This window comes from Balaenoptera ricei, chromosome 1 (genome assembly GCF_028023285.1).
Source record: "Balaenoptera ricei isolate mBalRic1 chromosome 1, mBalRic1.hap2, whole genome shotgun sequence".
In the NCBI taxonomy this organism is placed as follows: Eukaryota; Metazoa; Chordata; class Mammalia; order Artiodactyla; family Balaenopteridae; genus Balaenoptera; species Balaenoptera ricei.
Window position 1 is genome coordinate 129,354,347 of NC_082639.1, and position 14,091 is coordinate 129,368,437.

The following is a 14,091-nucleotide window of genomic DNA, read 5'->3' on the forward strand; positions in this document are numbered from 1 at the left end:
GACCTTTGGAAATCAAGAGGAAAAGCGTGTAAAAGGCCTTTATGCTGCACATTATTTTAGTGAATGAAGTGGTGGTGAAACTTTGGGAGTAAGTTGCGAACTTAGCAGACATATTCACTTACAACCTTATGCTACTACTTTGGAGTGCAATTTCATAAAAGACACGTTGGAAATGCATTAAAGTTGAAGCTATATTTCAGGCTGCATAATGAATATTAATAGCGTAACAGAGTGTACAGAGCTGTTCTGATAATCGTTAGATTTTTAGAATATGAATCTTCCTTTGCTAGAAAATACACTCATATTTTGGGATGATTTGGAGGAAGAGGGCCAATAAGTATAAATAAAAACACATCCAAATAATGTCATTTTTAATAGTATAACTAGATTTAGAGACGTTTTCCCCTGGAGTCAGACTTTAATGGGTTTTTTGTTGTTGTAGTTTGTTTTAATACTGTGATACATTGTTAGTTTTTTAACTGCTTTCATTTAAAATATGATCTCCAATGGAAAATGTGTATATGAAGTAGGTACTCTTGGGGATTAAGTTCTGAACAAGGAGCAAAACTAAGTGGAAATTTAAAATTACTTGATTCCACATGGGCATGTAAGGACTTAGATTTAGTTTTTTTGTTTTTTTATTGGAGTACATACAGTTTACTTAAAATGTTGAGTTAGTTTCAGATGTATAGCAAAATGATTCAGTTATACATATACATATATCTATTCTTTTTCAGATTCTATTTCCCATATAGGTTATTACAGAGTACTGAATAGAGTTCCCTGTGCTATACAGTATGTCCTCGTCGATTATATATTTTACATATAGTAGTGTATATTTGTTAATCCCAGCCTCCTAATTTATACCCCCCTGCCACCTTTGCCCTTTGGTAACCATAAGTTTGTTTTCTAAGTCTGTGAGTCTGTTTCTGTTTTGTAAGTAAGTTCATTTGTATCAATTTTTTTAGATTCCACATATAAGCAATATCATACGATATTTGTTTTTCTGCCGGGCTTATTTACTTAGTATGATAATCTCTAGGTCCATCCATGTGGCTGCAAATGGCATTGATTCATTCTTTATGGCTAATATTCCATTCTGTATATGTATCACATCCTCTTTATCCACTCCTCTGTCAGTGGACATTTAGGACATGTCGGTGGACATGTCTTGGGTATTGGAAATAGTGCTGCAGTGAACATTGGGGTGCATGTATCTTTTCGAAATATGGTTTTCTCTGGATATATGCCCAGGAGTGGGATTGCTGGATCATATGAGAGCTCTAATTTTAGTTTTTTAAGGAACCTCCATATTCTTCTCCATAGTGGTTGTACCAATTTACATTCCCACCAACAGTGTAGGAGGGTTCCCGCTTCTCCACACCCTCTCCAGCATTTATTGTTCATAAACTTTCTGACGATGGCCATTCTGACCAGGGTGAGGTGATACCTCATAGTTTTGATTTGCATTTCTCTAATAATTAGTGGTGTTGAGCATCTTTTCATGTGCTTTTTGGCCATCTGTATGTCTTCTTTAGAGAAATGTCTCTTTAGATCTTCTGTCCATTTTTTGATTGGGTTGTTTGCTTTTTTGACAGAGCTGCATGAGTTGTTTGTATATTTTGGAGATTAATCCCTTGTTGATTACTTCATTTTCAAATATTTTCTCCCATGCTGTGGGTTGTCTTTTTGTTTTGTTTATGGTTTCCTTTGCTATGCAAAAGCTTTTAAGTTTAATTAGGTCCCATTTGTTTATTTTGTTTCTATTTTCATTACTCTAGGAGATGGATCCAAAAAAATATTGCTGCAACTTACGTCAAAGAGTGTTCTGCCTATGTTTTCCTCTAAGACTTTTATAGTATCCAGTCTTAACACTGAGGTCTTTAATCCATTTTAAATTTATTTTTGTGTATGGTGTTAGAGAATGTTCTAATTTCATTCCTTTACATGTAGCTGTCCAGTTTTCCCAGCACCACTTATTGAAGAGACTGTCTTTTCTCCATTATATGTTCTTGCCTTCTTTGTCATAGGTTAATAGATCATAGGTGTGTGGGTTTATTTCTGAGCTTTCTATCCTGTTCCATTGATCCATAAGTCTGTCTTTTTGCCAGCAGTGTTTTGATGACTATAGCTTTGTAGTATAGTCTGAGGTCAGGGAGCCTGATTCCTCCAGCTCAGTTTTCTTTCTCAAGATTGCTTTGGCTATTCAGGGTCTTTTGTGTTTCTGTACAAATTTTAAATCTTTTGTTCTAGATCTGCCATTAGTAATTTGATAGGGATTGCATTGAATCTGTAGACTACCTTGGATAGTGTAGTCATTTTGACAGTATTGATTCTTCCAGTCCAGGAACATGGTATATCTTTCCATCTGTTCGTGTCATCTTCAATTTCTTTCATCAGTGTCTTACAGTTTTCAGTTTTTTTGCCTCCCTAGGTAGATTTATTCCTAGATATTTTATTCTTTTTTGATGTGATGGAAAATGGGATTGTTTCCTTAATTTCTCTTTCTGATTTTTCACTGTTATTATATAGAAGTGCAACATATTTCTGTGTATTAATTTTATAATTAATCCATTTTTTGGATTCCTTTTATTTCTTCTCTGATTGCTGTGGTTAGGACTTCCAAATCTGTTGAATAAAAGCGGAGACAGTGGACAGCCTTATCTTGTTGCTGATCTTAGAGGGAATGCTTTCAGCTTGTCACAGTTGAGAATGATGTTAGCTGTGAGTTTGTCATATATGGCCTTTATTATGTTAAGGTATGTTCCCTCTATGCCCACTTTCTAGAGAGTTTTTATCATAAATGGGTGTTGAATTTTGTCAAAAGCTTTTTCTGCATCTATTGAGATGATCGTATGGTTTTTCTTCAGTTTGTTAATGTGGTGTATCACACTTATTGATTTGTGGATATTGAAGAATCTTTGTGTCCCTGGGATAAACCCCACTTGATCATGGTGTATGATCCCTTTAATGTATTGTTGGATTCAGTTTGCTAGTATTTTGTTGAGGATTTTTGCATCTATGTTCATCAGTGATATTGGCCTCTAATTTTCTTTTCTGTGGTATCTTTGTCTAGTTTTGGTATAAGGGTGATGGTGGCCTCATAGAATGAGCTTAGGAGTGTTTCCTTCCTCTGCCATTTTTTGGAACAGTTTCAGAAGGGTAGGAGTTAACTCTTTTCTAAATGTTAGATAGAATTCACCTGTGAAGCCATCTGGTCCTGGTCTTTTGTTTGTTGGCAGTTTTTAAATCACAGTTTCAATTTCAGTGCTTGTGATTGGTCTGTTCATATTTTCTATTTCTTCTAGTTCAGTCTTGGAAGGTTATATCTTTCTTAAGAATTTGTCCATTTCTTCTCGGTTGTCCATTTTATTGGCATACTGTTGCTTGTAGTAGTCTCTTATGATCCTTTGTATTTCTGTGGTGTCCATTGTAACTTTTCCTTTTTCATTTCTAATTTTATTGATTTGAGCCCTCTCCCTTTTTTTTTGAGTCTAGCTAAAGACTTATCAATTCTGTTTATCTTTTCAAAGAACCAACTTTCAGTTTCATTGATCTTTTCTGGGTTTTTTTTTTTTTTTTGGTCTCTATTTCATTTATTTCTGCTCTGATCTTTATGATTTCTTTCCTTCTACTAACTTTGGCTTTTGTTTGTTCTTTCTCTAGTTGCTTTAGGTGTAAGTTAAGGTTGTTTATTTGAGATTTCTCTTGTTTCCTGAGGTAAGATTGTATTGCTATAAACTTCCCTCTTAGAACTGCTTTTGCAGTGTCCCATAGGTTTTTGATCATCCTGTTTTTGTTTTCATTTGTCTCTAGGTATTTTTTGATTTCCTCTTTGATTTCTTCAGTGATCCATTGGTTGTTTAGTAGCATATTGTTTAGCCTCTGTGTGTTTTTGTTGTTTTACAGGTTTTTTTCTTGTAGTTGATTTCTAATCTCCTAGTATTGTGGTTGGAAAAGATGCTTGATATGATTTCAAATTTCTTAACTTTACCCAAGCTTGCTTTGTGGCCCAGCATGTGATCTGTTCTGGAGAATGTTCCATGTGCACTTGAGAAGAATGTGTGTTCTGCTGCTTTTGGATGGAATGCTCTATAAATATCAGTTTAATCCATTTGACCTAATGTGACATTTAAGGCCTGTCTTTTGTTATTGATTTTTCTGTCTGGATGATCTGTCCATTGATGTAAGTGAGGTGTTAAAATCCCCCACTGTTAATTGTGCTGTCAATTTCATCTTTTATGGCTGCTACATCAAGGTTCTCCTATGTTGGCTGCATATATTTTTACAGTTGTTAAATCCTCTTCTTGGATTGATCCTTTGATCATTATGTAGTGTCCTCCTTTGTCTCTTGTAACAGTCTTTAAAGTCTATTTTGTCTAATACGAGTATTGCTACTCCAGATTTCTTTTGATTTCCATTTGCATGGGACACCTTTTCCCATCCTCTCACTTTCAGTCTGTATGTGTCCCTAGATCTGAAGTGGGTCTCTTGTAGACAGCATATATATAGGTCTTGTTTTCGTATCCATTCATCAGGTCTGTCTTTTGGTTGGAGCATTTAATCCATTTATATTTAACGTAATAACTGATATGTATGTTTTTGTTGCCATTTTGTTAGTTGTTTTGGATTTGTGTTTGTAGGTCTTTTTTCTTCCCTTCCTCTTTTTGTTCTCTTGTGATTTGATGACTATCTTTAGTGTTATGTTTGGATTCCTTTTTCTTTTTTGTGTGTATACCTATTGTAGACTTTTGGTTTGTGTTTACTGTGAGGTTTTGAAATAGCAGTATATATATATATATATATATATATATATATATATATATATATATATATATATATATATATATATATATATATATATATACACGATTGTTTTAAGTTGCTCGTCCCTTATTTCAAATGCATTTCCAATATCCTGCATTTGTACTCTTCTCTTCTCACAGTTGCTGGTTTTGATATCATATTTGTGTGTGAATGATTTCCTACCTTTACTGTATGTTTGTTTACCTTTACTGGTGAGCTTTCCCATTTGTAATTTTCTTGTTTCCAGTTGTGGTCTCTTCTTTTCCGCCTAGAGAAGTTCCTTTAGCATTTATTTGTAAAGCTAGTTTGGTAGTGCTGAATTCTCTTATTAGCTTTTGCTTGTCTGTAAAGCTTTTTATTTTGCCATTGAATCTGAATGAGAGCCTTGCTGGGTAGAGTATTCTTGGTTGCAGGCTTTTCCCTTTCATCACTTTAAATATATCTTGCCACTCCCTTCTGGCCTGCAGAGTTCTGCTGAAAAATCAGTTGATAACCTTATGGGGATTCTCTTGTATGTTATTTGTTGCTTTGCCCTTGTTGCCTTTTTTTTTTTTAAGCATTGTAATTTATTTTTCATTGAAGTAAAGTTGAATTACAATGTTGTGTCAATTACTGCTGTGCAGCAGTGACTCAGTTTTATACACACACACACACACACACATTCTTTTTCGCATTCTTTTCCATTATGGTTTATCACAGGATGTGGAATATAGTTCCCTGTGCTATCCAGTAGGACCTTGTTGTTTATCCATTCTATGTATACACCAGTTTGCATCTGCTGATCCAAAACTCCCACTCCTACCTTCTCCAACCCTCCTCCCCCTTGGCAACCACCAGTCTATTCTCTATGTCCCTGATGTTTTTTCTGTTTCATAGATAGGTTCATTTGTGTCATATTTTAGATTCCATCTATAAGGGATATCATATGGTATTTGTCTTTATCTTTCTGACTTACTTCACTTAGTATGATAATCTCTAGGTCCATCCATGTTGCTGCAAATGACATTATTTCGTTCTTTTTTATAGCTGAGTAGTATTCCATTGTATTTATGTACCATATCTTCTTTATCCATTCATCTGTTGATGGACATTTAGGTTGTTTCCATGTCTTGGCTGTTGTGAATAGTGCTGCTATGAACATAGGGGTACATGTATCTTTTTGAATTGTAATTTTGTCTGGATATATGCCCAGGAGTCAGATTGCTGGATCATATGGTTATTCTATTTTTAGTTTTGTGAGGAACATCCTATACTGTTTTCCACCGTGGCTACACCAGCTTACATGACCACCAACTGTAGGAAGGTTCCCTTTTCTCCACACCCTCTCCAGCATTTAACTGTTTGTAGACTTTTTAATGGTGGCCGTTCTGACTGGCATGAGGTGGTACCTCATTGTAGTTTTTATTTGCATTTCTCTGATTTGCGACGTTGAGCATCTTTTCATGTACCTATTGGCCATCTGTATTTCTTCTTTGGAGAAATGTCTCTTTAGGTCTTCTGCCCATTTTTTGATTGGGTTGTTTGTTTTTTTGTCTCCTTGTTTCTTTTAATATTTTCTTTTTGTCTTTAATTTTTGTCAGTTCTATTACTATGTGTCTCAGCATGCTCCTCGGGTTTATCCTGCCTGGGACTCTGCACTTCCTGGACTAGGTGACTGTTTCCTTTCCCATGTTAGGGAAGTTTTCAGTTATTATCTCTTCAAATTTTTTCATTCTGGACTCCTATAATGTAAACGTTGGTGCATTTAATATTGTCCCAGAGGTCTCTTAAATTGCCCTCATTTCTTTTTATTCTTTATCCTGTTCCACAGCAGTGATTTCCACTGTTCTGTCTTCCCGCTCACTTATCCGTTCTACTTCATTTATTCTGCTATTTATTTCATCTAGTGTATTTTTCATTTCAGTTATTGTTCAGCTCTGTTTGTTTATCTTCTAGCTCTTTGTTAAAACATTTCTTGTATCTTCTTGGTCTGTGCCTCCAGTTTTTTTCCTGAGATCTTGGACTGTCTTTACTATCATTACTCTGAATTCTTTTTCAGGTAGACTGCCTATTTCCACTTCACTTAGTTGTTGTTCTGGGGTTTTATCTTGTTCCCTCCTCTGGAACATATTTCTTTGCCATCTCATTTTGTGTAACTTTCTGTGTTTGTAGTCCCACAGGCTGCAGGATTGTAGTTCCTCTTGCTTCTGGTGTCTGCCCCCTGGTGGGTGAGGCTGGTCTAAGAGGCTTGTGCAGGCCTCCCAGTGGGAGGGACTGGTGCCTTGATTTAGATTTAGTTTTAACTTAAGCCTTCATTTTAGAGTTAGTTTTATGAATCATATTTATTGAATCACTTTTTGTAAAAGCAGTGGGAAATTCTTAATCTTATTTTTAGATAGCCTTCCATTCAGTTAAATAACAAGTGCAGATAATGGACTTTTTACACTTACTGTTTAGCGTGTTTATAATTTCTAAGTGAAGATTTTTGCTAAGTTCAGGGAAGGTTTCTATTATGCAGGTAGTGCTGTTCTGAGTCTCAAATGACTTATGCAGTCAGGGGAAAGATATACAGGTTTATAGTGGCTCTCATCGTGAAAGTATGTTGTTGGTCATTTCCTCTCCAACATCCCCTCCTGAGGTCTTCACTCCAACATCCACTTCTCAGTGACACCTTTCCTGCCTACCTTATCTAAAATGTCACCCTTCTCTTGCATTTCATGTCTTTTTCTTGTTTTTTTCCTTCTTAGAACTCATCTAACTTATTATGGTATTATGCCTACATATCTTTTGATCTGACTTCCCCATTAAAAAGTAAGTTTTGTGTGCATAAGAGTTTGTGTTTCATTCTGTACTGTATCCCTAGTGCCTAGGACAATGCCTGGTAAGTAGTATGTCCTCAGTAAATGTGTGTTTAATGAGTATATGTTAACTATAGTCTATATACAGATTTTCTATATATATATATAAATCTATATATAGATTGTCAAGGTAAAATCTGTCTGTTATAGCTGCGTGTTTGCAATGCATCATGAATTTGCATCAGAGGAGGTAACATTAAAAACTTGTTTGTAAAAAAATCTACTTTTTGTATGTTAAATTAGAAACCTTGATCTTTGAGTAATAGTTGAAATCATTTAAGAAACTGACACTAAGGTAGAAATCTGGCACATAAAAACCCATAAGCAGTGCTGCTTCAGTTAGATGAGGATATTAAAGTCTTTTTTTTTTGTACAGGTGCAAGTGGCATGAAGAAAATGATATTCTCCTCTGTGCTTTAGCTGTTTGCAAGAAAATTGCGTAAGTTGGAGAAAGGAGTTTCTTCCTAATGCTCTATTCTGCACTGAATTCTTTGCAACTTTGCTTGTTGTTGCTTTGGCATTCAGGGTGCATCACTGTTTACCTCTATTTCCACAAGTGTCTTTTAAAGCAAAGGTTTTTTAAATCGTGTTACTTGTATTCTTCTGCCCATGTCACTACTTGTCTGGTGTAGTTACCACCTGAGCAATTTGAGCCTTCAGAAGCACTTATTGAAAATTTTTTCTTCTAGGATCCCTGTAGGAAAGTGAAGTTCCCTACTGTCATTAAGAACAGCACTTCCTTGTGAAGGTGCTCAAAAAATATAGACCCTTTTCTCCTCATTTTGTAGGGAAAGTACCTGCAGCCTCAGATCTGTGGAAGCTCTGGTAATCCCTTTACACAGCTGATGATAGTTGGTTCTGAGGATGCATAAGTGTTTCTAAGTTTTAGCCCTATTGCTGGTGTTGCCTCTCCTTGCCTTAAATATTTGAGAGTTCTGGTGCTCTTTACCCTCATTCCCATTCACTTATAATGAATCTGAAATTTTATTTGGTAATCAAAGGATTGCTTACCAGTAATGACCAGTTTTATGATATGTACTGCTACCTATTCCCATTTTTTCTCCAAATCTCTAAATTTCTTTTTTCCCAATTTACAACAATATCTCACATGCTTTGTCAGAAATTTTTAAAATGTGAATGCTTTTAGAATGAATTAGATAAGATTCTGATAATAAGCATTTTAAATTCCTTTTTAAAGATACTGCATCAGTAATTCTCTGGCCACTCTCTTTGGAATCCAGCTCACGGAGGCTCATGTACCACTTCAGGATTATGAGGCCAGCAATAGTGTGACACCCAAAATGGTTGTATTGGATGCAGGGCGTTACCAGGTAAGGAGCTGACTTTTGGGGGCCGCTAGTCTCTCAAGATCAGGCCTTTGTCTGGTTCTCTCTTCTGTTAAAAATTTTTTTTGATCCTTCATGGAATGTCAGTTTTTAATCCAGTTGGATCTTACAAAAAATCCTTTTCCTTCCTTGTATATTTTCCTACTGTACTTAACAAAGAAAATTAAAATTAGCATTAGTGTTTATACAAAACACATCCAAACATTTATTCCAAAAATTAGGTGATACACATTTTTGAAGTAGATATTTTAGATGTAAGACCTGATTCAGGATTTGATTAGAGGCTATCTAATTTCCCTACCACCCCTCTTCCCTCCTTGGTATTTACTTACTAGTAGGCCTCTCTACACTACCGAGAGCATAGCAATTAAGAGTATGGGCCCTCAAGTTAGAATTCCTAAATTTCACTTCAGGCTGTGCTACACATAGGCTGTGTGACTCTCTGCAAGTTATTTGAACTTTCTGTGCTGATTCCTTATCTGTAGAACAAGAATAATAATAAGGGCTAGTAGTCGTCGTAGGATTAAATGCAGCAGTATATGAAAGTACTAAGATCTCTGACTTAGTAACATTTATTATCTACTATGTTCTATTTTTAAATAGTTAATAAAATAGTGAAAAGGGAACCCCAAAATGGAATGAACTATTGATAAAACAACTATTAGGATCAATCTCAAAGGCATTACTTACGCTTAGCAAAAGCAGCAGTCTCAAAAGGTTATGTAGTGTATGATTCCGTTTATATGACATTGTTAAATACAAATGATAATGATGAAGAACATATCAGTGGTTCCCAGGGGTTAGGGGAGGAGGGTATGACTGTAAAGGGAAAGGAGGTTTTTGAGGTGATAGGATGGCTCTGTATCCTGATTGCAATGGTGGTTTCACGAATCTCTTCATTTGTTAAAACTCGTAGAAATGTACACACCAAAGAAGTCTGTCTTACTCCATGATAATTTTAAAAATAAAAAAGAGAGCTCTCCATATAATCTCTGGGCAAGACTCTTCTCTCTCTCCTGTCTACTGTTAACCCTTAACCCAATGGTTCTCCACTAGGACCTATTTTGTGTCCTTCAGGGGACATTTGGCAACACTTGGATACATTTTTGGTTGTCACAGCTGGCGAGGGGGTGCTACTGGCATACAGTGGGTAGATAGATACCAGTAAGCCTGCTAAACACCTGACTATGTATGGACGGCCTCCTGGACAAAGTATTATTTAGCCTAAAATGTCAATAGTACCCAGGATGAGAAACACTGCCTTAGCCCCATCATCACCATCTGTGTTGAGACTACCAGATTTAGTCTCATTACCCCTCTTTTCATTGTTCACATCAGTCACTATGGAAGCTCAGGATACCTAGATCCTTGCTTATCTCCCACACTCATCTTGTTAGGCTGATTCTGTTTTTCAGCCTTCCCCAACTCCTGAAAAACTTTGTGGGTCTTCTCAATCTCAGTTATCAGCAAAATCTCATGTCTTCAACCTCCTCTTGGGAAGGTCTGTTTTCCTCCTTGGTTGTAACTAAAACTTGGCTGTCCTCTAAAGATACTGCTTCCCTGTTAGCGACACTTTTTTTTTTCTCATTTATCACGGGCTTAGATTTGAAGTAGTTGTCCTTGTTTAACTTTGTGGCCTCTAGACTTCTTTCTGCCTTCTCCCTAAAATCCCTAGGCTTTGAATCACATGCCATTCAGACTGTAGTACCTGATAACCCCTTCTTGGAGTCAATAGGCCCCTGAGTTGGTCATCCTCATTCTTAGAGCAACACTGAGCCAGGAGATCAAACAATATTCCTGGCAGAATTCTTGATTTCAGTTTCCCCATAGATGATCCTTCCAGCTGCCTGACATTTCAGTTCCTTGATTTGCCCTTCTCCAGTGATCCTGTCCCCTGCCATACATCAAGTAGCCACTCCCATGATCATATTCTAGGCCCCAGTGGCATCTCCCCATAATCTCAATTTCAAGCATCCTACTCTCTGACTACCACTGTCTTTCTCTGGTACATCAGTGCCAACAATTCTTTGATCTCTCCTGGGACCTTCAATTCATTGTATGCCTCCACTGTTCTGCCCTCCTTCGCAGGGTCACTGCATGGCACAACTCCAGGGGTACCAGTCACACATAGACAGATGCTGCAGCCTTGTGTCTCCTCTCCCCACCTTGCCCTTCACCTCCTTCCTTCCCAGCTTAGATTCCTTGCTCCATTATTTTCACTCACTTGCACTATGAACTCCACTGTCCCTTCATTCTTCATCATAGTTGGTTGACAAACACTAACCCTGATTAAATCAACTCCTCACCTCCTCTGTTATACATTTGAAGCTAACCGAGGCTGAAAAGAAACTACCATACTGACTGGTGTTATTAAATATTCATCACCACCAACCTCAAGTGAGCCCTTAACCTTGCCTGGCAGTTGTCCATTTCTCTAGTTTGATTAATCTCCCACTCTCCTAGACAGTTATTTCTCACCTTCTCTCACTTCAAACTTCCATCACCTCTTCCTTCATCCTTGTTCTAGCTGATGCTCGTATCCCCTCCTTCTCGGAGAAAATAGAAGCAATCAAGAGGTTTTCCATATATTCCTACCATTGCATCTACCATATACTCTACTTAAATGCATGAATTGTCTGTGTTTCTATCTAAGACCAATCCTTTTATTTCTCTATTAGATCTCATTCTCTTACCTACCTAAGGACATGGCTCTCATAATTTCATCAGGGTTTCTCTCTGTTCTGAGTCATTCTTATCAAGAAACCTGCTATAATCTCATTTAAAAAAAAAAAAAAACCTTTCTTGACCCTGTAATTTCCCCCTCAAAGATTGCCCTTGCTCCCCTTCACAGCAGTACTCTTCAGAAGTTGATCAGACATTGGAAAAGTGGGTGTTAGTTTGTATTTAAAGAGTAATTTGAAGTAGATAATCCAATAATAAGAAATAAACATGTTTTCCCCTGGTTTTTTTTTTTGTTGTTGTTGTTGTTACTTATAGAAGCTAAGGATTCACCGTCCAGGATTCTCTCATTTCAGCTCTTCTAATCAGGAACAGAGATCAAACACACCCACTGGTAAGCATCTTATATTTAATAAGAAGGCACCTCAAAGAGTTTAGGGTCTTTTTATGATTCCGGGGTATGGTACTTAAACAGATGATCTAAGTTGGCTTTAGGGTATAAGAATCTTGTTGAATTGGGAGTTTTACTTGGCATAAGCACTTAATTTGGATATGTAGATTTTTGTATCACTTTGATAAAATTTAATTTATTCTTCAGAATTTTGTTCAGGGCATTTAAAATAAAACCTGTTACTTTTGTAGCAGCTGTAGTTTTATAGTTTTGATATGAAGGTGTCTTTGGGGGAAATGGGAAAGTTTAAAAAAGCGAGTGACATGAAATTTCAAGTGGTCCCTGAGGAACTTCAATTAAGGTTTCCAGGACTTAAAAAGAATATTCTTGTTCAGCCTTTTTGCCTTGACTCTAAGAACTATCTCCCCTATTGACGATCCGTTTAATCATGGCTTAGTGAAAAGGCCTGCAGTAGGATGAGTCAATTGAGGGATCTCTAAGACTATAAAATTGCTATATTTCTTTCCTTGTATTTTTAATATCCTAGGTGACTACCCATCTGGGGTGAAAATTTCTGGCCAAAACAGCAGTGTTCGGGGAAGAGGGATTATCCGCTTACTAGAGAGCATCTCCAGTTCCTCCAGCAATATCCACAAATTCTCCAACTGTGAGACCTCACTCTCACCTTAAATGTCCCAAAAAGATGGATACAAATCTTTCTCTTCCTTATCTTAATGATGATACTTTTTTCAAGTTCTGGAAGAACAACGGACCCAACTTCCCTTCTGACTACAGTCATATTAAACAGATCATATCAACAATAAATGTCACTACTATAAAAACTACTTAATTTGTAAGGAAATTCTGTTTCATAGATTAAAAATAATTGTGGTTGGGGAAGATCTTGGCATTTTTGCTTTTTTCTTGAGGGCTTGTTCTACTTTCTGACTGTATTATGGGAATGCCATTAAAGTTTTGAGTCCTGTAAGAATAAAACTAGCTTTTTCAGAGTTGTGCTTTTGGGAATGTTATATTTTGGTACCTTTTCTTCACAATAAAGTATTAAGTATCTGTTATGAAAGGTTTTAAAATAGTTTTAATCTATTTCTTTCCATTATGGAAATGTGGAACTGTACCCTTGAGACCTGCAGCTATTTTCATTGCAAATATCTAAGAAAATCAGCCTTTAACAAAAATAAAGTTTTGCTACTTAGTCTTTGAAATATGCTGACTTTGGCAAAAGTCATTTGCAGGATGAGAAGCCAAAAAGAGATTATGTAATTTTCCCCAAATAACATGGCTAGATAGTGACCAGATTCCAGGTCCACTTGACCACAAAGCTCTAAGCAGATGTATATTGAGTCAAGTATGTGCCCTGTTTGTGACTGACTTAAACTGGCTCATGTTCGCTACTCAGGCTGTTATATAGCCCTGGAGTAGGAGAAGAGATGTAGTAACCCTTTTTACTTGGAACCACAGTAAGACCATACATGGCAGTGGCAGAGACAGCATTCTAATTTAGGTCTGTTTGGCTCAAAACCTTAGAGAATCACTTGGTGTCTGTCGTAGGACTCTGGTTTATCTTAATAACCATATTCTCCTTTACTGAGTACATACTTTGTGGATATATATACACACATATATACACACACACACATATCATCTTGTAAAATCCTTAATAATCACTCTGAGGAAGGAGGTACCTCCATTTTACAGACACACACAGAACTCAGATTTAGGTCGTATAGTTACTTTATGGAGGAATTGTTTTAACCAGGTCTGACTCCAAAGACCATGTTACCCATATCCACACTTTCACCTCCTTTTCATCTATTTCTGATAATCAGATCTTTAAACAAAGAATAGGTCATTGAATGTAAGTTTATATACTGCATTTTCTACTAGCAGATTGGTTTTTAAATCTTATATATAAGCTTTGAGACCATTTTATCTTTCTTCAAAATCACCATGACAGTAATTGGGTTGGCTTCAAAAGTGGTGGGAAAGGGCTTCCCTGGTGGCGCAGTGGTTA

The 14,091-nt window shown here is 36.6% G+C and overlaps 1 protein-coding gene across 1 annotated transcript in view; it reads left to right on the forward strand.

Annotated features, from left to right (window-relative positions):
- The window catches only part of MAEL (maelstrom spermatogenic transposon silencer), a 40,891-nt gene extending 27,853 nt beyond the window's left edge, over positions 1 to 13,038 (forward strand). Inside the window, exons 9-12 of the mRNA XM_059935503.1 lie at positions 8,020 to 8,082; positions 8,842 to 8,974; positions 11,987 to 12,062; positions 12,607 to 13,038. Of these exons, the coding sequence (XP_059791486.1) occupies positions 8,020 to 8,082; positions 8,842 to 8,974; positions 11,987 to 12,062; positions 12,607 to 12,749 (415 nt within the window). The 3' untranslated portion in view covers positions 12,750 to 13,038. The remainder of the gene's footprint in view (positions 1 to 8,019; positions 8,083 to 8,841; positions 8,975 to 11,986; positions 12,063 to 12,606) is intronic.
- The last annotated feature ends 1,053 nt before the right edge of the window (positions 13,039 to 14,091 follow it).